At 52.1% G+C, this 17,951-nt stretch overlaps 5 protein-coding genes across 5 annotated transcripts; 3 read left to right on the top strand and 2 right to left on the bottom strand.

Moving 5' to 3' along the window:
• Positions 1-57: 57 nt before the first annotated feature.
• Positions 58-1,670, top strand: BDW47DRAFT_134486 (UDP-N-acetylglucosamine--dolichyl-phosphate N-acetylglucosaminephosphotransferase; the record flags this gene model as incomplete). The annotated part of the gene is made up of 3 exons (XM_024818102.1): positions 58-356; positions 448-628; positions 690-1,670. Exons 1-3 carry the CDS (start codon positions 112-114, stop codon positions 1,668-1,670), a joined length of 1,407 nt encoding a protein of 468 aa, XP_024668215.1. The 5' UTR covers positions 58-111.
• A 764-nt stretch (positions 1,671-2,434) lies between these two features.
• Positions 2,435-4,016, top strand: BDW47DRAFT_134484 (aldo/keto reductase; the record flags this gene model as incomplete). Its single annotated transcript, XM_024818101.1, has 1 exon — positions 2,435-4,016. The coding sequence occupies exon 1, from the start codon at positions 2,877-2,879 to the stop codon at positions 4,014-4,016; it is 1,140 nt and encodes a 379-aa protein (XP_024668214.1). The 5' UTR covers positions 2,435-2,876.
• Positions 4,017-4,503: 487 nt separating this feature from the next.
• On the top strand, positions 4,504-7,326 carry luA (3-isopropylmalate dehydratase LEU1). The gene is made up of 2 exons (XM_024814221.1): positions 4,504-4,836; positions 4,909-7,326. The coding sequence occupies exons 1-2, from the start codon at positions 4,630-4,632 to the stop codon at positions 7,021-7,023; spliced, it is 2,322 nt and encodes a 773-aa protein (XP_024668213.1). The 5' UTR covers positions 4,504-4,629; the 3' UTR covers positions 7,024-7,326.
• An 813-nt stretch (positions 7,327-8,139) lies between these two features.
• On the bottom strand, positions 8,140-15,842 carry ags2 (alpha-1,3-glucan synthase Ags2). The gene is made up of 6 exons (XM_024819895.1): positions 15,378-15,842; positions 15,143-15,318; positions 9,173-15,079; positions 8,918-9,123; positions 8,355-8,865; positions 8,140-8,303 (listed from the first exon to the last, which is right to left on the bottom strand). Exons 1-6 carry the CDS (start codon positions 15,732-15,734, stop codon positions 8,255-8,257), a joined length of 7,206 nt encoding a protein of 2,401 aa, XP_024668212.1. The 5' UTR covers positions 15,735-15,842; the 3' UTR covers positions 8,140-8,254.
• Positions 15,843-16,442, bottom strand: BDW47DRAFT_80325 (uncharacterized protein). Its single transcript, XM_024819894.1, has one exon. It carries the CDS (start codon positions 16,312-16,314, stop codon positions 15,952-15,954), a length of 363 nt encoding a protein of 120 aa, XP_024668211.1. The 5' UTR covers positions 16,315-16,442; the 3' UTR covers positions 15,843-15,951.
• Between the last annotated feature and the right edge of the window lie 1,509 nt (positions 16,443-17,951).

Genomic DNA, 17,951 nt, shown 5'->3' with positions numbered 1-17,951 from the left:
CTTGTCCCTGGTAGATCTGGCCTTTTACAGAGGTGCGATGGTAACTGATGTATTGATGGAAGACCAGTCCAACAGAAATCCATGTGGTAAGGTGGAGCGTATAAGCTCGTGATGAATTCAACACAGTCAGGTTCCCTCTCCAATGGGGAGATTTGGCGTCTCTTAATTCTCACGGGGATCTGCATTGCCATACTCGCCAACGCTTTCCAAGATGACGGCGCGCCCTTGGTGGCATCCGCTGCCTGTAGTGGAATTGCATATGTCGTGACATTCAGCATGATCAGATGGTTAGGTCCGGTCTTCATGAAAGCCGGGCTGAAGGGAAGGGACATGGCCAAGCCAAGACGACCCGAAATGTATGGACAGCGATCCTTTCTTTATTCTCGTGCTGGAGCTATATCACATAAGAATCGACGTCTCGATGACTAATTATTCTGAGTTCCTCAGACCAGAGACAATGGGCGCGGTTTGTGCCATTGTTTATCTTTTAGCAATCATATCCTTCATCCCATTTGCCTTCTACAAAGACATTGTCGCGGCTACCTCTGGCGGAGGCAATCGAGATGTCGTCGTCGAGGTCCAGCATGTCGAGACTGGCCGGATGCTACACCGATTCCCTCACGAAAAGGTTTGTTACGGACCTATCCTTCTGACCGGTTGTTACAGTGGGCAAGTGCTGATGATCGCAGCTGGCGTCCTATATGTCCGGTGTCCTCTCCCTACAGTGCATTGCCATCCTCGGCATTGGAGATGACCTTCTTGACATCCGATGGAGACACAAAGTCCTCATTCCTGCATTCGGAGCGATCCCAATGTTGATCGTTTATTTTGTAGATTTCGGTGTCACCCACGTTGTTGTACCGGTTCCATTGCAGCCGTACTTGGGCGCCGTTGTCGACCTCGGGTGGCTGTACTACATGTACATGGCGGCTGTGGCTATTTTCTGCCCCAATTCCATCAATATGCTGGCGGGCATCAATGGGGTTGAAGTAGCCCAGTCCTTGGTCATTGCAGTATTGTTGATCGTCAACGACCTGCTGTACCTTGCACCAATCACCCCGTTCCCGCATCCAGCCACAGACTCGCATCTGTTCTCACTTTATTTTCTCCTCCCATTCGTTGGAGTGTCGACGGCCCTGCTCTACCACAATTGGTACCCTTCCAAGGTGTTTGTCGGGGACACGTACTGCTACTTCGCGGGGATGGTGTTTGCCGTCGTCGGCATCCTCGGCCACTTCAGCAAGACACTACTTCTCCTCTTCATCCCGCAAATATTCAATTTCGTTTACTCGACCCCTCAACTGTTTAAGTTGATACCTTGTCCTCGGCACCGGTTGCCCAAATTCAATTCCATGACTGGGTTGTTGGATGCGTCCGTGACGGAATGGACCGTCCCACCTTCTCCATTGATCGCAGCGGCCTTGGAGCTTCTACACCGGTTACGGCTGATGCGCATCACGAGAAACGACAAGGGCCAGATTGTGGAATCGACAAACCTAACGATTTTAAATCTGTGGCTCGTGTGGATGGGTCCCATGAGGGAGAACCGGCTTGCGTTTCATATGGTTGTGGTTCAGATCGTTTGCGGATTCATTGGTCTTTTCATACGCCATCGTCTGGCGCTCGTGGTGTTCCGAGACGATAATCGAGCATTTGATTTTGGAGTTTAGCTTGAGCTGGAATTTATTCAACTTCTCCTATACTTATCTGCTTAGATTTTCAAGGCAACAGACTGAGAAAAAGTAGACTATTTAGCAGCCAACGTTGCATAGAAGCAGATACAAGGACACGGTCACACCAATAGCAAGCTATTGAATATACCACAGTGCATTTGATTGACAAGCACACCGATGTGTTTCTGTGAAAGATAGGCAGCTCCGGATAAACCCTCTAATTGAGAACGTGGCTCAGTGTTATGCCTACATCCTTTGGGAGCCAACCGTGGCGCCAACATACTGGTACAGACTAGCTTCATGGGGGATATACGAGGTACTGGGTCGTTTTGGTAATTGATTCCTATGATCCCAGCAGGGATGGATGCTCAACTGCTTCCTTTTCTTGGTCAATAGGCCAGCTGATCCGTGCTTATCAACAGCAACAGTAAAGAAGCCTGGTTGGAAGTACCTCAGCTAGTCAGTACCTCGATAGTACGGTTATTGCCGCCTTATCTCCGTCCGCTGACCGGAGATTCCATAATATCTGCTGTTATTGCCTAGCTACCATGCCTGATTCACTTTGTTATTCCTAGAATCTTGAGAAAGAGGGGACAAAAGCCACTAGTCATTGCCTAGTGCCTACTGCCTACTTACTGCGTGGGGAACTTGCCAGAGGGAGCGGACCCGCTTACGATCCACTCGAATCTAACTCCGTCTTTAACCCCGGGTGGTGTTTCCCCCCGCGTCTTGATCTCCTCCCCAGGGAGCTCCCATCGCTTCTGACCTTTCTGGTTTCGCCAATAACCTCAGCTATCCCAATCGATACTGTTTGGGGGACTACCCCGTACCAGCCTTCTGCTCGATTGTCATGACGTAACCCATGATTCGTCGCCCCACCTGTGTCATCCAGTTGCATTATTCCGACCTTGTGGTCCTGGATTCGAAACGCCCAAGGATTCTACTATGGTTCAAGTGCTGTTCAATTCAAAGTCATTGACGGTGATAATGCGTGATGACGTCGGAGTTACGCGGTGTTTGGGGAGCTCCGAAGACGGAATCGTATATAAGAAGAGAGCTGCGACCATGTTTGGGGTATTCGAACTGGACAGCAGCCAAAGGATCTCCAGTTCGATCGATTAATTCAAGTCCCAAATCATTCTTACCTTTTCACCTGACAGTTCAATCCAAAAACAACCCCTTCAACCGCACGCAGTTTTCAAGATGTCCACTACCTTTGCACCCGCCCCCGAGCCGCCCACCGAGCTCGGTCGCTACCGCATCCTCTCTTCGACGGCGGGGGTCCGGGTATCTCCACTGCAGCTGGGCGCGATGTCCATCGGAGACGCATGGTCGGAAGGGATGGGATCGATGAACAAGGAGTCCTCCTTCGAATTACTAGATGCCTACTTCGAAGCGGGCGGAAACTTCATCGACACAGCCAACAACTACCAGAACGAGCAATCCGAGGAATGGCTCGGCGAATGGATGACCGCTCGGAAAAACCGCGACCAGATCGTACTGGCGACCAAGTTCACCAGCGACTACAGGTCTCACGCACTGGGCAAGGGCAAGGCCCCCAACCACTGCGGGAACCACCGCCGCAGTATGAACGTGAGCGTGCGCGACTCGCTGCGCAAGCTGCAGACCGACTACATCGACATCTTGTACCTCCACTGGTGGGACTACACGACCTCCATTGAGGAGATCATGGACAGCCTGCACATTCTGGTGCAACAGGGCAAGGTGATGTACCTTGGAATCTCGGATTCCCCCGCGTGGGTCGTCAGCGCCGCCAACACCTACGCTCGGGACCACGGGAAGACGCCCTTCAGCATCTACCAGGGCCGATGGAACGTTATGCAACGGGATTTCGAACGCGATATTATCCCCATGGCGCGTCACTTCGGGATGGCTCTGGCCCCGTGGAGCGTGCTGGGCGGTGGCAAGTTCCAGTCGAAGAAAGCCTTGGAGGAGCGAAAGAGGCAGGGCGAGGGGCTACGCAACCTACTCGGAGCAGCGGGGCAGACGGATGATGAATTGCGGATGAGTGAAGCTCTGTCGAAGGTGGCCGAGGAACACGGCATCGAGTCCGTGACGGCTGTGGCCCTGGCCTACGTGATGCACAAGGCCCCCAATGTCTACCCCCTGGTGGGTGGCCGGAAGGTCAAACACCTCCAGGACAACATCCTCGCGCTGAGCCTCAAGTTGACCCCCGAGCAAATCGCCTCCCTGGAGAGCGTCAAGCCGCTGGATGTGGGATTCCCGAGTAACTTCATCGGCGAGGACCCCAACGTGACAGGTCAGGTCACGTGTCAGTTTCTGGCTGCCAACGCCCAGCTTTCATTTCCGCGGACGCGATAAACTGTTCATGATTTGTACTTAGCTTTCTTGTTTAGAGATTGATGACAGCTATGAGCTTAAATAACTCGGCGATATAGAACAGGAGAACAGGTAGAGTATAAACAGCCACGTGACCACCATGAATCAAGCACCCGCACAGACGGCCCTTAAATAGCGCTATGGGGAAACCGCCTCGTAAGTGCGCAGCCTAACAGCCTTAAACCTCAGGTATAGACCAAGCCTTTTTCGTGCCAAGTGGAGCCTCAGGCCCAATCACGGCCCGAATGTTAGTCATGCTCCGGGGCTAAGCGCGCAGCCAGCCGATGTCGGGCAGGAATCTTGCCAAGGGGGGCGGGATAGGCCAATCGCCACCCAGCGATTGGTGGCTGACCAGCCGAGATCGGGCCAGCCCCTCGGGCGCCGCGCAGCGACATCGCGGCCCTATGGGCGGCGGTTAAAATGTTGCTCTTGTGCTCTTTCGAGTATCCATCTCTAGATCACTCTTTTGTTACACGCCCGGAGAACGCAGACGGCTCCTCTCAAGTATCTGGAGTATCTCTGTCATTCCTCTCGCCTTCATTAACATCCACCGAATATCTCCATAATCTTACCTGACTCAATTTCTCTGCCCCTCATGCCTGGCGCCGATAAGAAGCCCAAGACCTTGTATGACAAGGTCCTGGAGCACCACATTGTCAACGAGCAGGAAGATGGCACCATCTTGCTGTACATTGACAGACATCTGGTTCACGAAGTGACCTCCCCGCAAGCCTTCGAGGGTCTCAAGAACGCCAGTCGCAAGGTCCGCCGGCCGGACTGCACTTTGGTCACCGTTGATCACGTATGTATCAAACACAGTCTTTTCCTTCTTCTTAACAGACACCCCAATAAGAGCAATTCTGACATGCTATAGAACATCCCTACCTCCTCCAGGAAAAACTTCAAGAATGTCAACGAGTTCATCGAAGAGAACGACTCCCGCCTCCAATGCGCCACCCTCGAGGAGAACGTGAAGGATTTCGGTCTCACATACTTTGGAATGGGCGATAAGCGCCAGGGTATCGTCCACATCATCGGCCCCGAGCAGGGTTTCACCCTGCCCGGAACGACGGTCGTGTGTGGTGACAGCCACACCTCGACCCACGGTGCTTTCGGTTCCCTGGCCTTCGGCATTGGTACCAGCGAGGTCGAGCACGTCCTCGCGACCCAGACCCTGATCACCCGCCGCAGCAAGAACATGCGCATCCAGGTCGACGGTGAACTGCCTGCCGGTGTCACTAGCAAGGATGTCGTCCTGCACATCATCGGTGTGATTGGAACTGCCGGTGGCACGGGAGCCGTGATTGAGTTCTGCGGCTCCGTCATCCGCGGCCTCAGCATGGAAGCCCGGATGTCCATGTGCAATATGTCCATCGAGGCGGGTGCGCGTGCTGGCATGATCGCACCGGATGAGATCACCTTCGAGTACCTCAAGGGGCGCCCCCTGGCGCCCAAGGTCGACAGCGCCGAGTGGAAGAAGGCTGTCAACCACTGGACCAGCTTGGCGTCCGACGAAGGTGCTCACTACGACACCAACGTTCTGCTCAAGGGTGAAGACATCATCCCCACCATCTCCTGGGGTACCTCCCCCCAGGATGTCATCCCTATCGCTGGGGTGGTTCCCGGCCCCGACGACTTCGAGGACGAGAACCGCAAGCTTGCCTGCAAGCGTGCCCTCGAGTACATGGGTCTGACGGCCGGCACGCCCATGAAGGATATCCAGGTTGACAAGGTTTTCATCGGGTCCTGCACCAACGCCCGTATCGAAGATCTGCGCGCCGCCTCCAAGGTTGTCAAGGGCAAGAAGATCGCCGCCAACATCAAGCGGGCTATGATCGTCCCCGGTTCCGGCCTGGTCAAGCAGCAGGCCGAGTCCGAGGGCCTCGACAAGATCTTCGTCGACTCCGGATTCGAGTGGAGAGAGGCTGGCTGCTCCATGTGCCTGGGTATGAACCCCGACATCCTCTCGCCGCAGGAGCGCTGCGCCAGTACCTCCAACCGCAACTTCGAAGGCCGCCAAGGTGCCGGAGGCCGTACCCACCTGATGTCCCCCGCCATGGCCGCAACGGCCGCCATCGTCGGCAAGCTTGCCGACGTCCGCGAGCACATCTCCGCCAGCCCCGTTCTGGCCAAGGTCGAACCCAAGGTCGACGTCAAGCCTGAAACCGAGGACGTCGAGACCGAGGACGAGCTGGACCGCGTCCTGGACCAGCCCGCCGACAACGAGCCCCACACCAACACCACTGGCGGCGCCGCCGGCTCCAGCGCCGGTCTGCCCAAGTTCACCGTCCTGAAGGGCATCGCCGCCCCCATGGACCGCTCCAACGTCGACACCGACGCCATCATCCCCAAGCAATTCCTCAAGACCATCAAGCGCACCGGCCTCGGCAGCGCCCTCTTCTACGAACTCCGCTACAAAGACGGCGCCGAAGACCCTGACTTCATCCTCAACCAGGGCGTCTACCGCAACTCGAAGATCCTCGTCGTGACAGGCCCCAACTTCGGCTGCGGCAGCTCGCGCGAGCACGCCCCCTGGGCACTCCTCGACTTCGGCATCAAGTGCATCATCGCGCCCTCCTTCGCAGACATCTTCTTCAACAACACCTTCAAGAACGGCATGCTGCCCATCGTCATCCCCGACGAGGCCGACCTGCGCACCATCGCCGACGAAGCCCGCGCCGGCCGCGAGGTCGAAGTCGACCTCGTCAACCAGGAGATCAAGGATGCCCAGGGCACCAAGCTCGCCTCCTTCGACGTCGAAGTCTTCCGCAAGCACTGCCTCGTCAACGGCCTCGACGACATCGGCCTCACCCTCCAGATGGAGAGCAAGATCCGCTCCTTCGAGATCCAGCGCACTCTCGAGACCCCCTGGCTCGACGGCTCGGCCTACCTCAAGCGCGGCACCCGCGGCGGCGCAAGCATGGTCCAGGCTGCTCCTGTCCCCAAGACCAACCGCGGAGACGTCAAGGACGAGCCTCTGGAGTGGTAAAACAACTGGATACTCACTCCACTGATACGACCGCCATGCTGTAGTTCTTGATTACCTTTTTTTCCCCCTTCTTTTTTAATTACTTTTTTTTCTTCTTTTTTTCGGCTCATTTTGGGTTATCTTCAGGATTAGACGCGGATGATAGTCAGTCTTGTTTATGCTGTATACACGAACGAGAACGCATTGGGATGGTTCCGGGTTTAAACCTTGGTTATTTTATTTTATTTTATTTTTTTTTTCGCATAAATCTTAGTTAGTTGTCATATACCTGAGGGCTCAAAATGACAATTATTTAGTGCTAAATTGTGTATTAGCCTCCTTAACTTCAATACGTCTATTGGTTCTACATAGATCAATCTGATCTGATCTGGTCTTTACCAAGTGGAATCAATCGTGTCACGATACTTGGAAACCTGCACACCATAAACAGATGCTTCTCCATTAAAGAAAAGAGAACTAAGTCCTCAACCAGATAGACAAGATAAAAAAAATCACAACAATAACATCTCAAGAACCAAAAATGAAAATAAGAAAAGCAGATTAGATACTTCAAAAGCTGACCACCCAATAATGAATAAACAACGACGATAACAACATGATATCTCTTTTCTGTTCAATCCATCGCTTCATTTAGCTCAATTCCATTCGGCTCAATTCCGACCCATTCAACCAGCAATAATCATGAAAAGAGCGTAACAGGTTCCGTAGACAATCAATCAATCAATCAATCAATCAGATAAAAGAGCGTAATGGCATCCGATTCGTGCAGTAAACAATCAATAAATCAATCAACATGTGGAATAAATCCAACGTGTGGGTGCGCATGAAGTGGCTGTCATGGATATGGATCGTGGGTTAATGTACAGGGGGATTAGGATTGGCTGAGTAGTTGCTCGTTTCTTCCCTTTTCTTCTTCCTTTTCTTTTTTTGGGGGCTTTTTTTGGTTTTGTTTCTGCTCTTCTCGGCCTGTTCGCTTCTTCTTTCTCTTTTTGCGTGCTCATTATCTGTATTGTATGTCTCTTTCTTCACGTAACCTCTGCTTCTGTGCTCGCTTCAATCAATCAATCAAGATAAAAGACATTATTCAAGTGGCGTAATTATGTATCCGGTGTTAATGACGAAAATGAAAGGGCAACAACCCCTCAAGTCAAGACAAGACATGCGAGTCTTCTCCTGGTGGGTCATTGCCAGGATGTGGTATATACTGCTGGCAATCTGAAGTGCATGCGCACTAAGGCTTGGTAAGTTGTTCTTTGCGGAAGAAGAGGAGGAAACCACCGCTAGAGAGCATTAGTACTCAAACCGAAGGACACAAAGGATAGAGAACCTACCAGATAACAAACTGGAAGAAGATGGCAATCCAGAACCACGCGTTCGCTACTGCGCTCGGCCCAGCCGTGACATCCGGCGAGATGGGCCCAGGCCCGATGTTGTTCGGCGCGAACGCACGGGCACAGATCGTAGCGATGGAACCCAGGACCTGAGATGCAAGCAGCGTGAAGCAGATGTGCAGTCTTGTCATGGTCTGTAGCAGGATCATGCCAAATCCGAGACCCTGAATGGCGTCTAGGATGCCGAGCCAGAGCCAAAGACTTCGTGAAGCGAGAGCGCCTCCTACGGAACCGCCGGCCCACGGGAGGAACACGCCCATGCCGGAGACACCCCACCAGATTTGGGCCCAGCGGGGGCCGATCAGGCCGCAGGCAAAGACGGGGAGGATCCAGCTGTGGGATCTGGAGAGGTGGGCGAATATGTATAGCAGTAGGACCCAGGCGACGCCGAAGAAGGCTATGACGAGAAGGCCTATTTGCCAGGGTTGGGCGTGGGTGGAACTCCAGAGGACTCGGGGGTGGTTAGTTGGTTGTTATTCAGGGAAAAGGAGAGGTGGACTTACAGGCCCAGTTTCGTCCGTAGGGTGCACTGAGGAAGAAGTTTTGCAGGATGACGACCACAAAGTTCCATAGAATGATCTTGCGGCGCATGACGGATTGGTAGAATGATGGGACCTTTCCGGGCGTCTGGCGGTAGAAGTTGGGCAGTCCGAAGAACACAAGCAGACCTATGACCCAGAGGAAAGCGGCGATGGGGATGCAGATGGCACTAAGAGATGGTTAGCAGACTTGGATATACTGGCCGTGAGGATACATACGTCATCTTCCAAGTGTTCGTGATATTACCCTGGGGGTTAACGACACCATCGGTGACCGCTTGAGAGATGGTCGTTCCCCAGTACCACAGCCCGATAATGTAGGCTTGCTGGCTACCTTGGATCATACAAGCGCGGAAAACCCACTGTCGAACCGGAACACCATTCTCGTCTCCGAAATTGAGAGCAAAGAACAGTGCACCACTGGATGAGGCCGCGGCGTAAACTCCGCTCCCGACGTTCTGGACCCAGCTGCGAGTGAAGCCGTCGGCACTGTAGTGCGCCACACCGATGATGATGAAGGAGAAACCGTACAAGATCCATGGGATGGTCAGGACAACGACCGACTTGAGATAACGGAAGAGGAACCACCAAATGATAGACGTAACCAGGTACACAGTTGCGATTCCGTAGAGCTTCTCGGGTGTTTGACCGTTTTCTCCCGTGAGCAAAGTGATTTGGTAGGAGTTGGCGGCGATGATCTGTCCCAGAGCGAGGAATAGCGAGTACAGCGGCCAGTCGAAGATGCGAATTTGCATCCACTTCTTCAAACCGGACGGGGGAACGTAATCATCGCCAAGAAGGAACTCGTCCTTCTGCCGACGTGGACTGGGGTCACTCTCGCGAGAGGTCCCGTCATCGCCGGAAAGCGAGCCCACGGGTGACGAGTTTTCGAGTTTGGCTTTGAAGACTGAAGAAGCTGGCGATTGATTGCGGCCAAGTCGAGCGTCGCGGAACTTGTCGAACCATTTCTTCTCGCTCTTGACCAGGTACTCCTCGATGCAGAGCTGGGATTCCGAGTTTGCTCCATTGAGAGACTCGAGTCGCTGTTCGAATACCTTGTAGTAATCTCCATTGCTGTCTGTGAAGAAAGGATCCACCTTTTGCAGCTTGTAATCCTTCTTCTCGCCAATGATCGAATTGACGGAAAGGACCGACGCGCTGCTGAGACGGTTTCCGGGCTCCGTCAACTGTTGCTGTCTCGAGGCGGTGATCGAGTCATGGTCAGTATCGGGCGTAGACTGGGCCTGGAACGGAAGCCTTGGCAATGATCCTTGACTAGAGTGTCCTCGGTAACGGCGACTGTCTTCAAGCTGCTCAGGCGTTAGAGTGTACTCATCGTCAGCATAGTAGCTTGGGATGATGTCATCATCGCTGCTCTCCTCGGTCATGGAATTCGCAGCGCTGTCCTCATTGTTCCCGTTGCGACTGCGCCTCAAGCGGCGTCCACGATGCATAAGATGACCGGGTCCCGCGCGAACCCCCAGAGACAATTGCCGACTCAGCCCAGACCTGGGCTTAGCATTACTACCGGGACTAGGATCGCGACTATACACGATGGTATTTCGCTGTTGCGGTCCGTAAGCGCTAAGACGATTGACGCTCGAGTAGCTTCCCTCGCGCGAATGTCCCAGCGGAGGAGTATGAACTCCGGTTGGAGTCATCGTACCATTTGTCGATGCAATCGGGGGAGTCATCATTCCGCTCGGGGTGTTATATCCGGAGGGCGTGGCACCTTGACCATTGAGCTTCGCCTGACCCTTGCTGTGAATACGCACAGCGGTAGACTGTAGGATCTCCAAATCTTCGACCCACTGAGCCACGGGAAAGCGCTGTTTGGCAGACCGAGCTCGCATCTTGGCTCGAACCGAGGCCTTGGAGTCCAAGGCACTGCCGATGGCAAGCTTGAATTGTTGCAGCAAGTGAGCAGTTGTCGGGGATTCGATATTGAACCACCAGCCTGGCATCTGGCCAAGACCACCAACGCGAGCACCAATACCCAAAGCTCCCTTGCGGCCAAATTCGACAGCGACCAAACCGAAAGGCTCGTCCCGAGATGGGATCAAAGCGAATTCGGCACCGGAGAAAATGCACGGCGGGAGAGCAGTGAACTCAGGTTTGGAGAACACACGTCCAGGGTAAACCTTCATCATGCGCTCGAGCTTGAGCGCGGCAAATTTGCCATACAGGTCGATGATTGGACCGACGCAAACCAGCTGCACATTAGGTCGAGCCTCCAAGACAGCAGGCATCACGTCAGCGATCAAATCAACGCCCTTCTGATGGGACCATCTTCCGACGAAAACCAGAAGGTCGGCATTAGGGTTTTGGTCAAGGCCTGCCCATTCCTGCGCCTGGCGTTTGAGAGCTCCACGGCTGTCCTCGTAAGCCTGGTCCACCTGGACATCAGTCGCGTTTTGCATGTCACGGCTCCATGCTCCAGTATCCGATGGATCCGGGTTGGGCAAATTGCCGACCTTCTTCAAGCCCCAGAAAATGGGATAACGAGCATACGACCGCTTTCCGTACTTCCTAGAGACACCCACAGCACCGAAGCCTTGCTGATGAACACGGAGATAGCTCGCACCAGCATGAAGCATGTTGAACACTTCTCCGAATTGGACATAACGTCTTGCCGTGTCGAGATCGAGATTGAATACTGAACAGACCTCGTCGCGTTCCTTCTGGGTTCGCATGGGCCACAGTCCCTGAAATTCGGCGTTGTGAAGCGAGAGACACACGGGGGTGGTTTGAGGAAGAAGGTAAAGCGGCGCAATAGATCCGTGGTAGTCATTGATATGGTACAGGTCAGGCGAGAAACGCTTCAATGCTTCTGCAATACACTGATTCCAGGCTGAGTAGTAGATGGCGCTGTCCAAGTCGTCCATACGCGCGGGATACGGTTCAGACTTCGTCTGCTGGCGGAAAACGGGAGCATCCAAAAGAACGTATGTGATGTTGTTCAGCACATGGTACTGAACCTTGACCTCATAGGGGTTGCCAAGAACGGTCACGAACATGGAATCGGCAGGCTGATCCCTGGGGTAATTGATGCCGCCAACGCAAGGAACAACCCAAACCAGATTCTGGTCTCCGAGATGCTTGCCCATCAGCTGGGCCATGACACCCAGACCACCGATTTTGATTTTGATCGCCCAGTCTTCAATGTCGTATTCCATGGTGGCAATGAGAGTGGTTCGTCGTTGAGCGGCTTCTGTGCCGAAGGCAGGGGTACTCTGGAGGAATCCCGACTTGTTGGCGAAACGAGTCAGGGGATTGCTCGAGTCACCAGCAGCACCGGAGGCAAATTTTCCGCGGAAGAAGGATTTCTTCTCCACAACACCCACTTGATTGAACTTGACCTGGTAGAACGATTTCATGAAGGCGTAAACACAAGCTGCAGCTAGTGCAATCGGGACAAGCCAAAGAAGAACATAAATGGCAATCTGGGTGGGCCGCGATCCTACCGGCTCAAGGTGAATGCGAAGAGTGCTATCGTCAAGGCGCAGATTCCAACCGAGATAAGGCGACGGGGGGATTTTCGTGATGTTGACCACCGTGTCACTTTGCGACGAAGGAGGCATGCGATCCAAGACAAGGTCCCCGTCCACATCACCGTAAACCCAACTCTGGTCCGGTTGCCCATCCGGGTTCATCCCCCAGACATTGTACTGAGCTTGGGCGGGGTACTCCGCCATGAATTTGCGAGACCACAGCCCGTCCTTGTCCTGGTAGACGTTGTTATCCAACCCAGCATCGTATCCGAATTGATTGTACGGGCCGTTGAAGTAGAGGTGAGGGAAGCGTCGAGGTCGATCATAACCAACGTCGCCCTCTTGAACGTAGTCACTGCTTCCACTCAACTTGCTCCAGTACTCGACCTTCACGTGCTTCCCTTGCCACTTTTGCTTGTCTGTCCCCGACCAGGGAAGTTCCTCGATGGTGTCCGTACCGCCGTGGTAGTCTTTCCACTCAGAGAAAGATGTGCCCCAGTTTGTCGAATAGCGGTATTTATCAGCGCCCGCTGCGTTATGCTTGATGCGCAGCTTACCACCGTCCTCTTCTTGCAATAGCGAGGTGGAATAGTTTGCCGATGTAAATACCACGGGGTTATCACGCTGACCCACGCGGATCAAGAAGTGATCGACAGCATGCGTAGAACCGCCGCCAGACGAGCTGGCCGCGTTCTTCACCGTCATTCGATGTACACCGTTGTATACACCCGTCAGTTTTGCCGACCAGACCCATGCGTTTGGAATTTGACCAGTCCAGCTCGTTTTGCCGGGATTAACCGCTTTGCAGTCGACGCTTCCTTTGGAAACTGATGGCTTTTTGCCAGCCTGATGAGTGGTTGATTGGAAAGATATAGATTTGGTCACACCATCACAGTCCATCTTCTCAGAGAAGTATATGCTCACGTCGATATCCTCTGAGTCATTGGGACCGACCTTCGACACTTGGGGCACATCATGACCTGGCTTGATTTGGGTGATCATGGGTCGAGGACCATGGAAACTGTCCTTGTTTACGAAAGCCTTGAATTCAAAAGGCTTGAACGTCAGATGTTCGAGGCAGCCATTGGTGGCATTGGAGCCGTTAAGGTGAAGAGCCTTTGGCCCTCCCAGAAGTTCGTATTCATCGTGGGGGTAAAACAAGTTCTTCACGGTCGTTCCGTGGGTGAAAGCGGAAATCAAGGCCGTTTGGTTGCGCTTGCAGTCGAATTTATAATCCACGGTCTTGTTGGCATTGTGGTACACTAACCACACGGGTTGATTATCGCTTTCAGTGCCCAAATCCTGGACCTTCGCAACTCGATCCCGCAAGACCGACCACATGCCAATCTCCGTGGCAGTGCCATTTGAGCCCGGGTATTGGACTTCGCGAGTCTGATTTGACAGCTTCACCACGGAATACCCGTCGTTAAGGACAGGGTAGTCATGTCGCATCTGGAACATGTGCTTGATAATGTTCCTGATTGGATGAGACGGGTCACGGTGGTCATAAGCAACGGCGTCGTCATTGCACCCTTCCCGACCTTTGGTGATTGGCCAGTCGTGATACTGCGAGGCATCGAGAGAGAAGCACCCATGATTTTTCCATGCGGTAGCAGGAGACATCGCTTGGCGGCCGTAAACATAGTTTGGCGCAGTTGCATCCAAAATGTAGAAGCCTTGCTCTTCTCCCCACAGCAAGATAGGGATCCCAGGGAGATGCAAAGTCGTGATGAAGTGCCCCATCAATTGCCTCTCGACACCAAAATCAAGGGCGGGCCAGCGGAACACATCTTGGTTGGTCGCTCCATACATGTGTCGGGGGTCAAATTTGCCTGTGTTGGCGTTGATCAAGTCGTTGGTCATGACCATCACGTTCCACGCATCGGTCCAATCCAGCGGCGTATCGTAACCTGCGGCCAGATTGCCATCAAGCCCAAGAAATCGTGTCAGGGTACGATATATTGAATAATGGAAAGCGGATCCGTCCAGGGCCGACAGGCTGCCGTCACGGATGAAGTACTGCTGGTTCGACTTGTTCGTCATACCCATAGCGTCCATCGAGGAATCGGGCCATTGGTCGGGCCGTCTACCACGGCCAAGGTAGATAGATCCGAAGGTATTTCCACCAGTTATTTCGCCGGGGAGGAAGAAGTTGTCCTTGCCAACGCTACGAGCACATTCTCTGTAGGCTTCAGACATCTCAGCAAGGGCATCCACGGTGGCTTGGGTCGCCTTATCGTAACGGAAACCATCGATATCCAGAGCCTTGATAATCATGCAAGAGTGTTTAATCAGTTTCTCGCGGACAGGATCATGCCATTCGCGCAGACGGTCTTGAACTGAAGCGAATTTGGCTAGTTGACGCTGCCAGTCGGGGTAAACACCGAAGGCTTCTCTGTCGCCATACTGGTCGAAATCACTGTCGTAGCATCCCACGAGCTTGTCATCGACCTTTTTCTCGACCGGAAACCCCGTTTCGTCCCAGAACTCGGGGTATTTACACGTCTTGTTGTAGGTATTGCCAGGGCGGAAGTCAACATATTGTCGTTCAGATTTCCATACTGACTCGTATTCCTTGACTGAGAACGGAGTGGTCTCGTTCAAGTGCCCTTTGAAGCCAATCAAATCACCCATGCTATGCTATTGTCAGATCCTGAATGCGGCAGAGAAACATCCTTGAAGCTCCAATGGCACTTACGTCGCAATGGTATTGTCAAATACCACATACATCCCTCGCTTGTGGATTTCCGAAATTGCGTCCCTCCAGACCTTGATGTTTCCATAATGCTGGTCAAGAAGGGTGGTATCGAGGATGGAGTAACCGTCGGCGCCCCAGGGTTGATTCATCAAAATGGTCCCTGCCAGGTAGATCCCCTGAACGACAATTAGCTGTCAGAAAACAAGAATCAATAGCCTTAATTATACAGGCATACCTTGATTCCCATTCCCTGAAGATAGTCCAATGTATCAACCAGGCCAACCGCATCACCTCCATGGCGCATCTGGGTCGAGCTTAAATCATGTTCGAAGCTGGTTCCGTTGATGTTGTCGTTGGTAGGATCGCCATTGACAAATCGGTCAAGAAACAAGGTGTAGAACGGGAACCGCCAGCTCTTTGGCGACTTGTGATATTTGTGACCCTTCCATTCTGTGTGGAAATAGTCGACGGGGTCGGTAGCGTCTTTGTTGGCGTTTAGGTTATAGTCAACCAGAGATTCCTCGTAGGGCCAGCCTGTCGCTGTTGTTGCGAGTAGCGCCAGCAATGAACTCGCTATCCCCCACTTCATCATAGACGGTTCGTATAATGAACCGTTTCCCTTCCTGGCTTGTTTAAACAGCCCGCATGTGGTTGGAAGAGACCAGAGGAGTATTTATGGGAAGGGAAAACCTGAGAGCACGCTTCGGCGAGGAAAAGGAAAATAAAAAGGATTCTAAAAAAGGAACTTCCTCGAGAGTGATTTGCACCTCTCCACCTCTTGGCCTCTTTTTGCTCAAAAGCGGAGCCGTTCAAGACCAATCTGATATCCAATTATGAGGACCAGTGGGCTGGGAGAGAAAGGAGCCACCGAAAAAAGTAGCGAGGGGGAATGGAACAATAAAGAATAGTGGAATGAGAAGGTACAAGACCAATATGCCCGAATATTTGCCCGAAGAGATGCAGGAAAGAAGCTGAACTAGAAACGAGTGGGAGACCGTGTTATGGGATGTGATATCTGGTGGGACAAGGGGACAGAAAGGTCTGATATCGCCTGGAACAAAAGAAAACGAATGCCGATCATTTCTATACTGTGTCATTATGATGCTATAAGCAGACAGATAGTCTGTCGGCTTGCGGGAGAGGTAGATGGATGGGTAGGCGTCGAGATGCATCTGTTCCTTGAGTGGCCCAGTGGGGCACCGGGGGCTTCGCTCACAGCAAGCCACCGATCAACCATGATGACTTGGGTCACATCATTCGCGGTCCGAAATAAAAAACCATAGAAGAACTATTAGCTTCCAGTCAAGCAGGATGGGATGAATGGGGCAAGGGGAGCCATGGAAGCCTACAAACGAGGACAAACCGGATGTGGGCCAGTGGCTCTGCCCTGTACTATCTCCTGCACATTGTATGTACGCATGGTGATACCTAAATAAAATATACCCTATGCAGTATTGTCAGTAGGCAAGTAAAATCGAATTGTGAACAGAGTAGAGGAGGATGGTTGTGGAGGGAACAAGTTGGTGGTCAGTACTCCGGAGTATGTTCGAGGAAAGTTTGGTTCTATTTCGGGTGGTGGATCCATCCAATATGGGTCCGCGCTCTCTTTCACAAACCTACGCCGTTTTATTCGAATTGAGATTTATTCAAGCATCCTTTTTTTCTTTTAGAATTAAAAAAATACACTTAATTTAATTTAACTTAATTACATTTCTTTCCAAAGCATATTTTCATTTATTCCAATGGCTGGTATTATCCTTCCGCTTTACTTGTTCAATCAACCCTCATTTGTATATGATCATCATTTTCCAGTCCAGCATATCAAACATCACTAGCGGCTCAAAGCACGACCGCAGATCCCATCAATGAAAGCTCGGCTATCCCGTGTTGTGTGATAAATCAAGTCCTCCGGCCAAAACATTTCATTTTCCCCCGGTATACTCGTTCGAGAGTCGTTGCCACTCTCTGGGTGCATGGGCATGTCTTTTTTTCGTCACCGGCTGATGAATGCCGATGCAAGATACACAGCATGATTAGGCTATCATCGATAGTATATGTCACGCCATGACTGGACAACAAGTCAACATGAATCCAACGTCCCAACGGCAGATTTTGATTCGACCTGCTAGTCAGAGAGTGGGCTCTTTCTTACTTGTCAATTGAGAGGGCTATAGCGCGCGGCGATAAAGCATATCGGTTTCTCCACCACTCGATTGGAAAATAGAACACAATTATACAATAGTAGAAGAACCCACTTCTTGCCCGCCGATAAGGAAGAGGACAATATGACAAGAGGCTTCCACGAGGTGTATCAACAAAGGAAAAACAATAGGCAGACGCTCCCAGCCTGTCGGGGGTTTTTGACTACCGCTCTGCGAGATGATTATTCGCTGACGCAATCAAAACAAAGGTTTCCGAGACATCTTGGTCGTAGTATAATTTTTGCATATACGACCGTGTTTACTTGATCTGTTACATTTGGTGTCCAAGTAGTCCTCGATGGTTTGAGTTCTTGCTTGTCGTCTCTATGATTCTTATCATTTTGCGATCAACCATTGAAAGCGGAGGAAGAGCAAAATAAACGATGTCTATAGTTGATTTAATCCGAATTAAGTTGACACTACCGATGCTAGTCTTTTTTCGCCATCCACCTACGTTGTGATACCTCTCGGGCATCAACGACAATTGTTTCACAATTCAACAATTTCTGGGAGCACGGATGATCCTTGTACACGACGAAACTATACAAAAATCTACGCCAATGAGTCGCGCTATTTACATTACCAATTACTTTCCTAAATACAATTGA

This window comes from Aspergillus candidus, assembly GCF_002847045.1.
Source record: "Aspergillus candidus strain CBS 102.13 unplaced genomic scaffold BDW47scaffold_68, whole genome shotgun sequence".
Classification (NCBI taxonomy): domain Eukaryota; kingdom Fungi; phylum Ascomycota; class Eurotiomycetes; order Eurotiales; family Aspergillaceae; genus Aspergillus; species Aspergillus candidus.
Note: the sequence above shows the minus strand (reverse complement) of the source record. Positions and strands in the feature narration are given on the sequence as shown.